General features: G+C 43.6%; 1 protein-coding gene across 1 annotated transcript in view; it reads right to left on the reverse strand.

Moving 5' to 3' along the window:
• The window catches only part of PLA2G4A (phospholipase A2 group IVA), a 698,142-nt gene that overhangs the window by 120,527 nt on the left and 561,666 nt on the right, over positions 1-15,949 (reverse strand). The window contains exon 15 of the mRNA XM_069231997.1: positions 2,174-2,358. Within this exon, the coding sequence (XP_069088098.1) occupies positions 2,174-2,358 (185 nt within the window). The remainder of the gene's footprint in view (positions 1-2,173; positions 2,359-15,949) is intronic.

Here is a 15,949-nt window from a genome sequence, read left to right on the forward strand (position 1 = left end):
CCATTTTTAGAAAAGGTTTTAAATTGTTATTCCAACAAAGACCTTGTTCACTGTTCGGTATATTGTTAAACCAATTCTATATTTTTCACATCAGTAATTTATGTGTAGCATTTAAATGTGCGTGTGTGTTCGTACATTAAATAACACTTTATTTTCAAAAGTAAAAGCATGGACAGAACAATGATTTATTGAGTTGTGAGTTACAACCACATCACTTCCCGGATGGAGTCTTGGAATGCTCTGCAATCATTAGCTTGAATGTCAAGTGCAAAAGGGGTGTGCTTGGTTTTCAAATTTTGGGTGGCAAACATATGGGGCCTGTTCCACACCAGTGTTAAACAACCTCAATGAACACAGTTGGGGCAAAGTAACTGCCAGAATGCCCCTGGATCCCAACACCAGTCTTCACGCCATCTCAACCGTTTAACTATTGAGTCACAAAGCGAGACTTGATGTTCTGTGGTCGCAAAGCTGGTCATTCTGTGAATCGTGGGCTTTGCAAGTGCAAAACATTTGGTATGTATGGCAATGTGTTATGTTTATTGCAATCTAAACTAATTAAGCAGAAGCAAAAATACAATGGCGTAACCATGTTCTTGTCTGTATTACTATCACTCAATTGATCGATTTCTCACCTATAATAACTTGACCTCAGCAGAGGTACCGACTGTTCCAAAATACTTGGAGTCTCCATTTAAGTTTTCCCCAATAGGGAAATGTGTTTTAATCTGGCTACAGTGAAACTGCTAGAGGCAAAGGAGAGGGACCGGGAGTTTATGTGGTCCAGTGTACAGTCTCCCAACAATGTAATATACAAAAACAGTGAAACTGCTTCAGAAGCAAACGTGGGGTAGCAAATGGAGGAAGTAAGGCAAGCTAACATGTTGAAGATCATCTAAGCCAGTGGTTCCCAACCTTTTGACTTCTGTGGACCCCCATTTTATCATTACTAGAACCTGGGGACCCCCACTGAATCATTACTGGAATCCAGGGACCCCCCCAATGAGTCATTAGGGACCTAAACTGTTGATATTATCTAATTTTCTGAGCAGTTGCGGACCCCCTGAGTAGGCTTCACGGACCCCTAGGGGTCCCCAGACCACAGGTTGGGAACCACTGATCTAAGCCATACATTCCGCATGCAAATCCTACTGATGACTTATTTCTGCATTCAATGACTAGTGGTTGTTCCAGTAACACTTCCACTTCATTATTACCGCAAGTCTGTTCAGAGTATGAACTTCTTGATGGTATCTGATAGAACTGAGGAGAGAGCATGTTTGTGCATTCAAAGGAGTGAAATTAAAAATAGTTGACCTTGAATAGTTGCTCCTACACTTCATGAAATACTCAAAACAAAGGTAACCATTCCGAATATGACTTGGAGAATACCACAAGCTCTCTTGCAAAAGCTCACCTGGTGCCTAGTGTATGAATATCAAAGATGAAGTAGGCACATCTCTTCTGTTCGGCTGGTTTTACCACTTGACTCATTGCACATCTGTATTTTTTCAAGTTTTTATATTCATTGCTAGTGGATGTACCGGCTTAGTTCTCCGTCTTCTGTCAGGGACTCTGGAAATTAGGTGATAAGGTGGGGGGATGGGGGGGAGGGGCAAGTAACCCGGGGAGGAATGGACATGTAAAGTAACCCTAACCCTTCCAGAGTGGCTTAATCTGTCATTGCTGCTCTTAAATTTAAGACATATGGGAGAGCAGGGAAGGTGAACAAGAATGCATTTGTTATTATTGTGATGCAGGTTTAAACTGTAGAGTGGTCACTGGTTTGATTTGTATTCTAGAGTCAAGCAAACCATCTGGCCCGGTTCGAAGCCAGGTTTTTGCCCCTGGCTTTAGTTAATACCACGTAAACTTGTCTGCATATTAAAACATAATCATATCACAAACACATCAGAGAAAGTAGTTCCATGCAGCATCACTACCATTCTTGTACTGCAATCAATCGCTCATGTTAAGCACATAGGAAACACATTGTACCTATATGATTCATCTGTTTTCTGCTCATGACCACTATTCCAACAATACTGTTGGCGAAAACTGAGGTGTGTCCAGGACAAAATGCAAGTCTGCCACACATTAGGCTGCGTTTGAAAAGCTGATGTAAAGCAGTTAAGGAATGTCAGTAGCATTCTGCTCTTTTCCCTTCATTTACCTTAAAAGGTGGACTGGAGTCACTAGGCCTGGCAGAAAAGTCAAATGAAATGATGAGGTCCACGCTTCGCTGTGGACGGAGGATCAGCGGGTATGGCAAATTGAATGTAAGCCCACTGTCAACAATGTGGATCTTCTTGCTCTTCACATCCAGTGGCTCGTATATTTGCTCAAACTCATCAGGATCTGAAAGACAGTACAATACAATTATGAACCTGTCCATTTTAGGTCATGAGTGCAAAAACCTCTAAACATGTCATATTCCTTCTCTTTTCACTCTGCGATCCCCAACAACTGTCACCAATCACCAGATCAAAAGAATCGTGGAAGCAGTTCCTGCCCTACGCTAACTACCTCTGTTGCATGTTCCATTGGCTTCTCTAACAACTATCTTTCAAGACATAAGGGCTATAAGAATATTAGAACATTCCATAAACTGAGGGTAGAATGGTCTAAATTAAAAAAGGAGACACAGAAAGACAAACTTCAACATACTGGAGCAGAAAGCTTGTATCAACAATTAAAGGCCCTGAGTCACTTTGTCTTCAATGAAGTTCCCAATTGTTGAATGCTCTAATTCGGACTAAAGATCTACAAATAGATTCTGATCTAAATACTCCAGCTGCCTCTATAGGGCGACAGCGTTAATTATCAGAAATAGTACAAAGCATTAACGTCCAAGGTCATTCTCACACTGCTTCCAACTGTGCGGGTCCAGTCAGAGGTTTAGGTATTTGGAAATGCAACTATGACGGGTCTAGCAGCTATACCATTTGTGATTTGATTCTACTAGTGTGCAACTAGAATATCCCCCCTTGTTATGCACACCACAGTAAGACGCTGTGAGATCAAATTGTCTGATGTCAATCACTTGCTGGCTGTTCAGGTCTTTGAGGTGGTCCTTCCTGTATTTCTCAAGATTCAACTGGCAACTGCTGGATCTGCAGACGCTTACAGAAACGTTTCATCAAATGCCGCTCAGCAGTCTTAAAAATTTTCTTTGCAATAAAAAAAATACAACCTGAGTGTGCACTGAAAAGAGTTAAGCCTTAATTACTACCCTGTTCTCAAAAGCCCTCATTAAAATACTTGAAAGCTATTTCTTGAGCTAACAAGGCAATTATCCCATAAAAAGTCACCTTATAGGCGACTACGTTAGCAAATGCCACCCTACCCTACCGTGCAATAGGCAATAGGCAATATTGTACAACTGAAAGAGGCCTTTGTGTTCATCTCTCTTGTGACGGGAGAAACAACATATAAAGCTCACACTAAAGGTAAACTCAACAGTTTGTGTTCCTTCAAAGACCGGTGACTTAAGGACACAACTGTGACGTCTGACTCCCAACTTTCATTAAGAACTACACAACCTCTGTCATTCTCGTTCCTCATACATTATAGATATATCAATTTGGATATCTACCTAGATTTATTTAACTGAAAAAATGGTTTCAAAGTGTTACTATCTTTTGCTATCATATAAAAAACCTCAATTCATAAAAAACTATGGCTGAAAAGATATTATGCTTCAATCCAAAAACTAAACGCACGGATTAGCTGTGTAACTTTAAACACCAAGACCAAAAAATGCACGGTTAATGACCTTCTATATAACATCGTAACTTACATTATTAGAGTCATCACTAGTGACAGCCCATATGAGGGATACAAAAACATCACCGTCTCCATAGTTACATCATCATCTTGGAAGGCTACAATTCTACTCGTATTTATCAGATCTCTCACAAAAATAATATAGATTGCACAAGTGACCATTAATAAAAGCCCTTGAAGTTATGATGTAGCAATGCAAGGCTGCAGTACAACGTACAGGTAATATATGCCCTCAGTTGTTCCACGGAAATGAAAAGCTGCAATTCTCAACATTATGTCCTCACAATAATGTTATGCTATAACTCTGCATTTCCACAAACAGTTAATAAATTTCAATGCAATCATTAAATGGCAATCGCCTACCATCATAAACCATAAATGCAATTATAACTGCAAAACAAGTTTTTTTCTCCAAATTTCCCTTCAAGCGCCCCAGCAGTGATTCCCATGACAAATATGTATTGCTATATTTCCTTAAAAAAGGCATAATGTTCTCAATTAATGACACCATACACTCTGAAAATTCAATGATGTGCTTAGGGCACACAATTGAATTGAAATAAAGATGTAAACTTAAATCTAGGCAGTCATTAAATGGGCAGTGATAATGATACTCCTGTATTACTTCAGCCTTCTACCTCTGTGATTTACAGAGACGACATCTGTTACTGTCAGTTGAAGTATATTTATTTAATATAATTAGTCTTATGGGGGAGAATCCTTTTTCTTCAGGTTTCAGGAACGAAAAAAAGTCTACAGCGCAGACTACTGCGAAATAAAGTGTAAACATACTTGGTGATGTGGCCACAGACCACCTTGTACAATGCTCGTCATTTACTGGCAAGGTTTGTCCCTTGAGAATAAAGGGTTAATATTGGAGCACGCATTTGGAGGGACTTTATGCTCCTCTCGTGAATGAAAACCTTGCTGAATTCTGGCTGGTGGTTTTTCCCTTTGGTGACTAACAACAGTAATTTATCATCTTGGAGAACTTCAATGGGACTCTAGTGTGGCATGAACCTTGGTTGACGGCTAAGCTGTTGTGCCTATCCACGAATGTGGCAGATAGCGAAGGTTCTGGGGCCATATTAGGCTCGGCAAGGTGCACTGCCAGGTGGCCCACCAGTTGGCATGAGAAGGGATTAACTAAGAACGTGGCACTCCTGGAGTTATTCCCAATAGTTTTAGCTGTAGAGGTTATGGAGAGCATGCTGGCAAACAAGCAAGTGACACTGTTGTCAGATAACCATGTGGTAGTACAGGCAATAAACCTGGAGACCGCACACTGCTCGAGGGTGTTAAGGGCCCTGCAGAGACTTATGGGCTATCAGCTGGGGAACATAGCATGTGTTAGGATGTGACAACACTATCGCTGATGCACTGTCTTGTTTTCAGTGGGAAAGATTCCACCAACTGGCACCGTGGGCAAATAAGCAAATGACACCCGTACCGGCAGACGTGGAGGCAGTGGATGCTGACCTAGCTGTGCATATCAACAAGGCATTGGCACCAAAAACCACAACCACCTATCGGAAGTGTTTGGAGCAGTTCAAGGAGGCAACCATGGGGGACACGAGAAACTATACCAGCAGCAAAGTGGAGGGATTTATATGCTGGGCTTTCGAGCAGGGAAAATCCAGAATTGGGGCGCAAACACAACTAAGCACTGTAGCATATCACTCGACACCCCACAAGGGGTTGGATCTGACCAGCACATTTTATTGCTTCTGCAGCAGATTTCAGTTCATTACAGTATTACACCTGGCCTTGGCAAAGGCGGGCCGATCTCCCGGCCACTTTTGGTCGCACTCCTTCCGCATTGGGAAGCCACAACTGCAGCAGCACACAGCAAGGGAGAGGAAGGGATTTGGCACATAGGGAGGTGAAGGTCCTCAGTATCTAAGTCCTACATTAGGTTGGCAGCTTGCTAACTTAGGCATACTCTCTTGTCATAGGGGGCGGAACAAATGAACGAATGGTTTGGATAATAGGACATTCGTACATCAAGAGGGCGCAGCCATGGTCCAATGGAAAGAACCTTGGTGACAACATAGGGCTGCGCAACACCAAGGTAATATGGCTTGTAATACCAGACATGAAGTGAAAGGACCTTCTCTCTGTGGTACAGGAAGGGCAATGGGGACAGAAGAACCTAGATGCGGTATTCATCCATCTTGAGGGCTGCAATGGTTCGCAAGGCACTTCTGGAAGTCACCCAAGCAGATTTGGTCCACCTATGCAGGCTGGTGCATCCAGCCAACCTAGTTTGGTCAGAAATTATCATGAGATTTGTGTGGCGAGGGGCAGAAACCAGGTAGCAGTAGAAAGATCCAGGAGGAAGTTAACAAGTTATGCTAAACTATGGACTGGGAGTTTGTACGGCATGGTCTCATTAACCTGAATACACTGGGTTTTTATGCTGAGCACAGGGTTTACCTCTGTAACGTAGGGACGGACATGTTCGTACTGAACATCTTTGGGGCACTCAGTGTTTTTTTTGGTGACAACATAGGGCTTTTTTTAAAATCCTTGAGGGGTAGGTGTTGGAGGTTTATAAACCAGTGCCAGCGTGGCAGGAGTTTCAAGGCATTAACAACAAATATCCTCACATTAAAGATGAAAGGAGGTAATGGCCTAAATAAGTTCCTTTGGACGCCTCGTGGCAGGGACAGACAATTACCCAGACAGGGTCCTTGGGATGCGTCATGGCAGGGACATCTGGAAGCAAAAGAAGGATAAGAAGTGGTGAGCTCTGGGCAGTCATGGCACCTACGACCCAGGCCTGGCATCATGGCCACAAACACCGCACATTCAGTAGCAGAGGAAGCCTAGAAAACGTGAGCCACTCTGCCAAGTAGCAACAGAAGGAGAACTGTTATGACAATCAAAAGGGATTTATGTCTGAATGCAACATTATATATTTAATTGATTTGAATTTTGGTGTGGCACAGAGTGTAGTAAAGAGGCATAGAATGGGGTGGCATAATTGTAATATTTCTAAAGTGCGTATAACCAAAAGGCATCTAAGCATTCAACCGAATGAGACTGTGAAGAAGATGAAGAGACAGAGCAGGGAGAACCAAAACACTCCACTCTCTCAAGTGAAGGCCAATTAGAGAATAACCAGGGTTTCCCCGGTCTATGGAATATCAGGTACATCTTTATTCTCCTGATATGTTCTGGAATGGAATTCCAAGCATAGCGGTGGCAACTGTGCAATCCCCTGTTCTCCCCACCTGGCTTTCCTGCACTTAGGAACAACCACCTTCCATCGACTGGCAGATCTCATGGACCTCTTGAGAACATACCACTTAAAGGCAATTCTGAAATAGGACAGCCCCTTCAAGTGAAGCGCCTTGGGGACCAAGCAAAGAGCATTAAAAACCATCCACTTCTGAACTGGAAGCCAGTGAAGGGACCTCAAACCCTCTCTAACTAAACAATGTTTATGTACTCCAAGGACCAAAAGAGCGGCCACATCTGAATGGCGTGCAGATTGTTTTGGGAGAACTGGTTGATGTTTAAATACAGGGCATTGCAGTAGTCTAAATGTGAGGTGATAAGCTCAATGACTACTGCCACCCTCAGATCTTTTGGGAGAAACAGCAAAATCTTCCTCAAGATCTTGATTATCCAAAAGCAGGAACTCATGGTTCTATTCTCCTGGGTGTCAAACGTCAAGGTGTTGTCAAAAATCACACCCAGGTTTTTGGCCATAGCCACTGGGGTTGGAATGATACCACACCTTTCAGGCCACAATCGGCTATTCTAAATAGAACTGTCCTTCCCGAAGACTAAGATTGTGTTTTTCTCCCCATTCATTTTAAACCAGTTCTCCCTCATCCATCCACTGATCTCCATCATGAAACTCCTGAACTTATCTGCCATCTCTTCCCAGTCATCCAAGGTGTGAACAGTAATCTGAGTGTCATCCGCATAGGAAGACACCAGAAAGCCAAAAGATTGCACCAGCTTTGCCAAGGGAGCGACATTTAATTAAACTGGGTCGGACTTGAAGAAGACCCCAGTGGGACCCCACAGGGAAGCTGGAAAGGGGCAGTGCTAAGATCGCCACAGCATAAGCATCCTATCCAACAAGAAGGATTTCAATAAATTGAGTGCCTTGTCCTTCAATCCAGCCTGATACAGCTTTCGCACCAACAAAGATGGAGATATGGTGTCAAAGGATGCGGACAGGTCCAGAAGCACCAAGAAAGGTGCATAACCCTAGTCGACCTGCCTGCGGTTTGAATCAGCTGTCGCTATAAACTCCGATTCAGTGCTGTGATTGTTGCTGAATCCATCTTGACAGGAGTCCAGGAGTTCCTGATCCAGGAGAAACTTCTTCCCGGTTTATGTGCTTCTCACAGATCTTTGCTGGAGCCGGCAGCAATGAAATAGGACCCACATTTGTTTAGATCACTAGGATCTCCCTCTATTTTTTTCTTCAGGGGGATAACAATTCCTCCTTCAAACCCTGCAGGTAATCACCAGACTCTAAAACCTGCAAATAAACCTTCTCCAGGGCCTCAGCAATCAGGTCCGGGACCAGATGCAGGACAATCAGGGACAGGGATCGTCTGGAGAGCCTAAGTAATGCTCTTCAACAGTCTTGATTTTTGATGCAGGTAGTGAGGAGAACCTGGTTAGGCATCTGGGTTAAACAATCCAGGAGTCTCCCTTCCTCATACAGCGCTGAGGCCCTCTCCTCACTATCTTACAACCCCCGAGTTACCAAGGCTATGCAGAGGCAAAATCCCAGGACTATCCATGGGCACAGAGTGGAGGGTCGGAGTGGATGTGTAGGTTGTTGGGTGGAGTGTTGCTGAGTGGAGTAGTATGTCAAAGTGGAGGGGTGTGCAGTGGAGAGGTGTATAGTGGAGTAGTGTTGTTGAGTGGAGGGGCATAGAGTACAGAGACGTAGAGTGTTGTGGAGCGGAGTAGTGGAGTGGTATAGAGGGGAGGGTCAGAGGGGAGGGTCATAGAGCGGAGGGTCATAGAGCGGAGGGTCATAGAGCGGAGGGTCATAGAGCGGAGGGTCATAGAGCGGAGGGTCATAGAGCGGAGGGTCATAGAGCGGAGGGTCATAGAGCGGAGGGGAGGAGAATGGACTAAAGAGTTGCAGAGCGGACTGTTGTGTCAGACTGGAGATGGTTTAATGTGGAGTGATAAAGTGTAATACAGTGTCACAGTGGAGTAGCATAGGGAGGAGTAAAGAGTTACAGTAGAGTGGTGTAGCATGGAGTGTAGAATGGAGTGAAGCATGGAGTGCCAGAGTGGAGTACAGTATCGTGGCATAGCGTACAATGGATTAAATAGTCAGAGTAGAGTGGCAAAGTTTGGATTGTAGCAGAGTAAAATGGCATGTAGTGGCATAGGCTGTTAGAGTGTTACAGAGTGGAGTGTCAGAGTGGAGTTTCTTAGGTCAGCATGGCCTAGAGTGAAGTGCCGTAGAGTGGGATAGTGTGATGTTGAATGGTGTAGAGTGGCGAGAAGTAGAATGGAGCAGAGTGCAATAGTGTTGCAGGATGGGGTGGAGTGGAGTGGCCTAGAGTAGCGAAGAATGGAGTGGACTGAAGCGGCACAGAGTAGAGTGTCATACAACAGAATGGAGCAGAGTGTCATGGAGTGGTGTAGTGTGGATTGGCAAAGAGTGGAAGGGCACAGAATGGCATACAGTATCAGAGTGGAGTCACAGAGTGAAGTATGCGTGGTGTGGTAGTGCACTGCCATTACAGTAAAAACATATTGAATTCAAAGAACCATTACATTTGCACAGAAAAACAGTTTTACTGATAAAAATATAAAGCACAAAATAATGTGTGGAAATGGCACCACCTAGTATATTAATTTTAGTCCAGAATGACCAGGCACTCAGAGAAGTAAAAGTCCGGTTATGTCAAAGGGAAACAGTTTCCCTAGGTATTGTAGATCCAGAAGCGGAGAAAAACAAAACACTGATTCCAAGTTGATGTTGATAAAGGTGTTTAATCCTTTAGACCGTGTTGGTCATAGATGAGTTTTTCATTAGTGCAGAGAAACAGCCAACACGTGTTTCGTCACACAAGTGACTTTTTCAAGGCTGTAAAACAATAATCAATGCTAAGTGTCGTATATTACTCAGTGTATATACATGTCAGAGAAATAAGTAACTTGAACTCGTGCTCCGCTAGTGTTAGAAAGTGTGAGCATGCACACACTAGTGAGAGGAAGGTGATAGGCATGGCAAACTAAGTACTCAGAGTGTGTCCTATTAACGATATTGAGGTGAGAGGGGAGAAAAACGGAAGACGTGAATGTAACACCCGAATGATCCAGTGGAGAAGAGAAAAGAAAATAAGAAGTACAAATAGATTACGTATTAGGTTGAAATGCACAAGTAGCCCAGGCGATGTGTAGTAAAAGTAGCAATACGAGTGTTGGGACAGAGAGAGGCGTGACAACTATGTGACTAAAATGGTGGAAAAGAAAAAAGGTCATATTGGGCGGTGGGTGAAGAAACCCACTAGGAGTCTCTCTACTTCATGAACATACCTGGGCCTATCCGGCCAGGGAGAGTACAGATGTGGTTGGTATGTCGGTAGGTATTGGTGAAAGAGCTGGATTAGCTAAGTCGAATGTGGTTTCTCCAGTTGTAGAAAAGGGAAGACGAGGAAGCCCTGATAAGCCTCCAAAAGTTCCCTAGAAAAATGAGCAGTATGAGATGGAGTGGAAGCAAAAAAATATAAATCTAACTTGTAAGCAAAACCTTCAAGTAAGTGAAATTAAACATCAGCAAGCACCTTGAAGGGGGGGGGGGGGGGGGGGGGAAGGAGAGAAGAGAGAGGGGCCATGGTAGCGGGTTGTTGGAAGTAATGCAGACTAATAATTAGGTCAGAAAGGACGTAAGTAAAGAGAGGAAAAAGCAGAACGGTATAGTTCAAAATTTAGAAACAAAATATTTTTATATATATAATTTTTAACAAGAAAGGGATAAGACCCTAGGCGGTAAGGAACACGTGTATACTAATGGACATGAAGGGCGAGGGGCTGTGGTGTGTGTTGGTTACACACCAGGTTAGTCCGGAGAAAAGTTAAATAAAATGAAGAGAATATCGGAAAACCTACCGTGCAGATTAAACTAAAATACTCCAGTAAAGTTAGTCCCCATGGGACCCGTAGTCGGTTAAAAGATTGCGAGGGCACGAACATAGTTTGACAATTAAATGTGAAGAGCTCTAAAAATTGTGGTGTGTGGTGCCGGGTAGTAAGTGGAGAGAGAAGTCGTTGGATGTGCGGGTCTGAGGTTCTGAGAGAAGATTACAAGTACCAAGTGAATATTTTGCGGCCAAGTTGATAGTCTAATGGGGGTGGTGAAACGTAACACGGGGGGCAGTTAGAGAATTCTTAGCGTCTGAGAAGCTAGTAAAGGGCGGAAATACCTTGAAGATGAAGCTCGGTTCAGCTGTTGTTTGAAGTGAAACGTCCGATGTGTTGGGCGCCCGCACGTATTAATGTGCGAGCGCATTGTTGACATTAAAGAAGGACTATGCTGCGTAGAAGTCCCATGCATTTGCCGATAATGCGAAAGAAAAGAAGACGGCCATCTTGTAATGATAGGGGTAGACTGGAGAAAGAGTGTGTAACGCTAGAAAAAACGGAATGATGAATGGAAAGCACGGTTCATTAGCTATTTGTTAGTGACATGTCCGTGGTCTCTGGTGAATATGAAGAACATGTCAGTAGAGTCAGATATAGGGAAAACTTAACGTTCGTCAGGTCCCAAATAAGTGTCGGGTGTATGGTAAAAAAGAGGCAGCCATTATGTAGTGGTGGGGTCGAGAGCAATCGTGGGAATGCAGTAAGTAAGGCCGTGTTACAGGTGTGCCGCAGAGTTGAACTAGGTTGAAAACCCTGGAATACCTATGTAAGGAGAGAGAAGAAACCCAGACGGTGAGAGAGCGGCTGACTTCTCTTATTAGTAGTGAGTTATGAAACACCAGTTTATATTACCTATAGATGTCATGCTTAGAAGTGCGACGAAAGTGCCAACGGGGTGAGGATTGACAACTGAAATTAGGAAAGTATACAGAGCATAGATAATGACATTTTGCAAAATGCAATGTAGGCAAAAAAAGGAGACCTCCTTGGACACAACATAGTCAAGTGAGGATAATAGGTAAGTGTGAAAATGGGTTTACACGTGCAAAATACATACAAAAGTAGTTTGATGCGTAATGTTGTGCATGTTCCTTATGAGTTGAATAACATGTTCAAATACGACATATATACATGAAATTGAAAAGGCATGTATCACAAAGCTAGGTGAGGAAGAAATGAAGTTCATGGTCAGTGTTTAGTCCGTGCTCTACTGCACGGAGTTTGAGAATCCAACCTGCCTCACATCTTCGTAGGTCCCTGGTTCTATCCCCTAGTCTGGGTGAGCCCGTGACCTGAGCGATGCCGTGAAATCTAATATTGATCAGATCCCTCTCGTCATGCATAGTGTTAAAGTGGACGGCCACCGGGTACGTACTATTGAAGTTCCTGATAGCTCTCACGTGCTCTTGTATCCGTTCCTTCAGAGGGCGTATCGTGCTGCCAACATAGATAAGTCCGCACACACAGATCAAACAGTAGACAGAAAAACGCGTATTGCAGTTGATAAAGCTCGTGATTCTGTAAGTAACGTTCGTATTGTATGTGAACGAAGAGATCTTGTTGAGAGCCAGTTGGCATGAAATGCAATTTCCACATTTAAAGAAGCCCCTTGGTTTGCTGGGAATCCAGGTGGAGGAGTGTGTCTGTGTAAGGGGCATAAGAAAGCTAGGGCACAGTATGTTTCTGAGTGTGCGTCCCCTGCTGTGAGTCATGGTTGGAGAGTTATTGATGTAGCTCTTGAGACAAGAGTCCAGTAGTAGTATATGCCAGTGTTTTCTAAGGACACGGAGTATGGTTTTACTGGCGGGGCTGTATTGCGTAATGAAGGAGATAGGACGTGAGTTGGGTGTTCTGGGTGGTTTCTTGGTGCCCCTGATAAGAAGCGAGTGTTGGTCTTTGGAGGAAATGCGTTTAATCCCTGTGGAGATTAGTTCCTTAGTGTATCCACGGGCTTGGAAGCGATGTGTCAGTATGTTGAGTTCTTGTTTGAAAATGTCAGGGTCAGTGCAGTTGCGTCGAACTCTGATCATTTCCCCATAGGGAATGGCTCTGATTTGTGTCAGTGGGTGGGCGCTCTGTGCATGTAGGATAGAATTACACGCAGTTGGTTTTCTGTATAGTCTAGAGGTGATCCTATGGTTGGTGATATAAAGGAGAAGGTCTAAGAATTCGATTTGAGTGCGGTCCACCTTGTGTGTGAATTTTAAGTTGAAATTATTGGTGTTGAGATGTTGAATGAGTGTATCAAGGTCAAAGGCGTTACCCGTCCAGATAGCCAAAATGTCGTCAATGTATCTGCCCCAGTAGAGAATATGCTGGGTGATGTGTTTCGGGCATTTGGACCACAAATGTATTGATTCAAACTGTCCCATGTACAGATTAGCATATGATGGAGAAAATTTTGCACCCATAGCTACACCCTGGCACTGGCGATACCAGTTCCCATTATGTAAAAAGACGTTGTTTTCAAGTACCAAGCGTGTGAGGTCAAGTAGCATACAGGTATGTTCCAAGAGAGTGGCATCCCGTGAACTGAGAGTTTTGGAGAGCATCTCAAGCCCCTTTTCCAGTGGAATGGTTGTGTATAGCGAGCTGACATCAAGGCAGATAAATGTACACTCCTCTGTCCATTCTATGTCCTCAAGTTTGCACAGCAAATCCCTAGTGTCCTGTATGTAGGAAGGAAGGTTACGCACCAAGGGTTGGAGATATGAGTCAATGTACTCAGAGATGTGTTCAGTGGGAGACCCAATACCAGAGATAATGGGCCTACCAGGTGGAAATCCATCAGTTTTATGTACCTTGGGTAGGATGTAAATACAGGGTACTCGAGGTGTTGTGACTCGCAGGTACCTATATTCGAGGTCAGATAAGAGACACAGATTCTTCCAATGGGTGAGTCTGTTTTCTATTAAGTTTGCGATGTTAGGGAGAGGGTTAGACCGGACAGCAATATAAGCCTGTGTGTCACTCAGTTGTCTGTCGATTTCTAAGATGTAGTCTGATCTATCCATGACTACCACATTGCCCCCTTTGTCTGCTTCTTTAATGACTAGATCTGTGCGTCTGGACAGTTGCTGTAAAGCCATACATTCACTGTTTGTCAGATTATTCTTGTGTCTGTGCTGACCTGTCCCAAGTCTGTCCTCAATTTGGAAAAGTTCCGAACTGACTGCTTTGTAGAAAACATCAATGCAGTTATCTGGAGATAAGATTGGGACGAAGGAAGATTTTGGTTTAAGACCACTGTCCTGATCTAAGTTAGAGGGGATGTCAAGATGAACTAGAAGTTCCTCGAGACGCACAGGTGAGAGAGAGGGGTCGTTTAGTGAGAGTATTGTCTGTATGTCTGGCAGATCCTTAATGGATTTGTTGCTAGTAGGTGTACGTGCGGGTGATTCTATGGTGTTGCCAATTTTGTTGTGGAAGAATTTTTTCAGTTTAAGGTTGCGTACAAATTTGAATAGGTCAATGTGAATATTGGTGTAATTGGGTACTGAAGTAGGACAGAAACCCAGACCTTTTTGGAGGACCTTTATTTCATTATTAGACAAACAGGAACTTGACAGGTTAATGACTTGCACTGAGTCATCCATTGCTTTTGAGGAGGCACGGTCTGTTTTGCTTGTTAAGACTTCTGATTCCTCGTGGTGGATCGTGTTGAGACGCCCCCCCTTGTGTGGTTTGTTATGCTTGAGCCCTCCCCTCCTGGTGGGTTTCGGTTTAAGCTTGGTTTGTTGTAAACCTGCCGTATACCTCTTCTGTATCGTCCCAATTCCTCTAAAAAAGAGTTTGTTTGGAGAGAAGCATCAATTGGGGCTACGTTCTCAATGGCTCTATTCACAGAAATGTCAGTACCATCACTGGAAAGATTGGAAATGTCAGATAGGCTGTCTGATATGGCACTTGACGAAGTGGCATTAGTGTTGGATTTATTGGTGTCTCTACTTATCTGATCGAACTTGCGTGCAAAGGTGTAAATTCTGCCGCTACTATAGTCATTTTCGTCCCTGATGAGCTTTCTCATCTTTTTATCTTTGACATATAGTTGGTATCCATTGAGTATGTCCCTCATTATGGTGTAGTTTTTGTCAGTAGCCTCGGTAAGGTTTAGATTCTTAATTTCTTCTTCTAAAGAAGCTATGTCCAAAAGTAATTTGTTACGTTTCCTATCGGCATGTTTGATGAGAATGTTAATCATGCCGAATGATGTGGAGGAGATAAGGTGTTCCCACTCCCCCAGTAAGTCCGGGTCAAGGTCTTCAAATGAGGGAAAAATAATGACCCGTAGCCCCCTAGGGATCTGTTTGAGTTCGAGATACCTTTTGAGAGTCGTGATATCCCACCAGCGAGCTAGCTCCTGTTTTTTTAGTCGTTCAAGTTTGATAAATTTATGCTTAAGTCCCTCCTTAGGTGGTATAGAGTTCAAAGTGTGAGCAGTCAGGGGTTTTTTGGAAAATAATTCAGCGGCTAGGATATCCCTATTGTCATCAAAAGAGGCCATGCCTGAAAACCTGATAGGGAATAAACAGAACGTGTTCAGATGAAAAGTACAGTATAACAAATATCACAGTAGACGGAGTGCAGCCGACCACCCTTTGGACATAGCCAAGTAAACACACAGCGAAAAAGGGTAGTGGCGGTCAAAGTGCCGCACCTCCGTATCGTTATAGTTTGTTTTGAGCAACAGAGTCAAAGAAGCGAGAAGCTGGTGCCAAATTGGTCTAGTGCCCCACTACCCGATGGGCACTGAAAGTTGTGTATAGGATATATGCACATCCAACGACTTCTCTCTCCACTTACTACCCGGCACCACACACCACAATTTTTAGAGCTCTTCACATTTAATTGTCAAACTATGTTCGTGCCCTCGCAATCTTTTAACCGACTACGGGTCCCATGGGGACTAACTTTACTGGAGTATTTTAGTTTAATCTGCACGGTAGGTTTTCCGATATTCTCTTCATTTTATTTAACTTTTCTCCGGACTAACCTGGTGTGTAACCAACACACACCACAGCCC

This window comes from Pleurodeles waltl, chromosome 4_2 (assembly GCF_031143425.1).
Source record: "Pleurodeles waltl isolate 20211129_DDA chromosome 4_2, aPleWal1.hap1.20221129, whole genome shotgun sequence".
Classification (NCBI taxonomy): Eukaryota; Metazoa; Chordata; class Amphibia; order Caudata; family Salamandridae; genus Pleurodeles; species Pleurodeles waltl.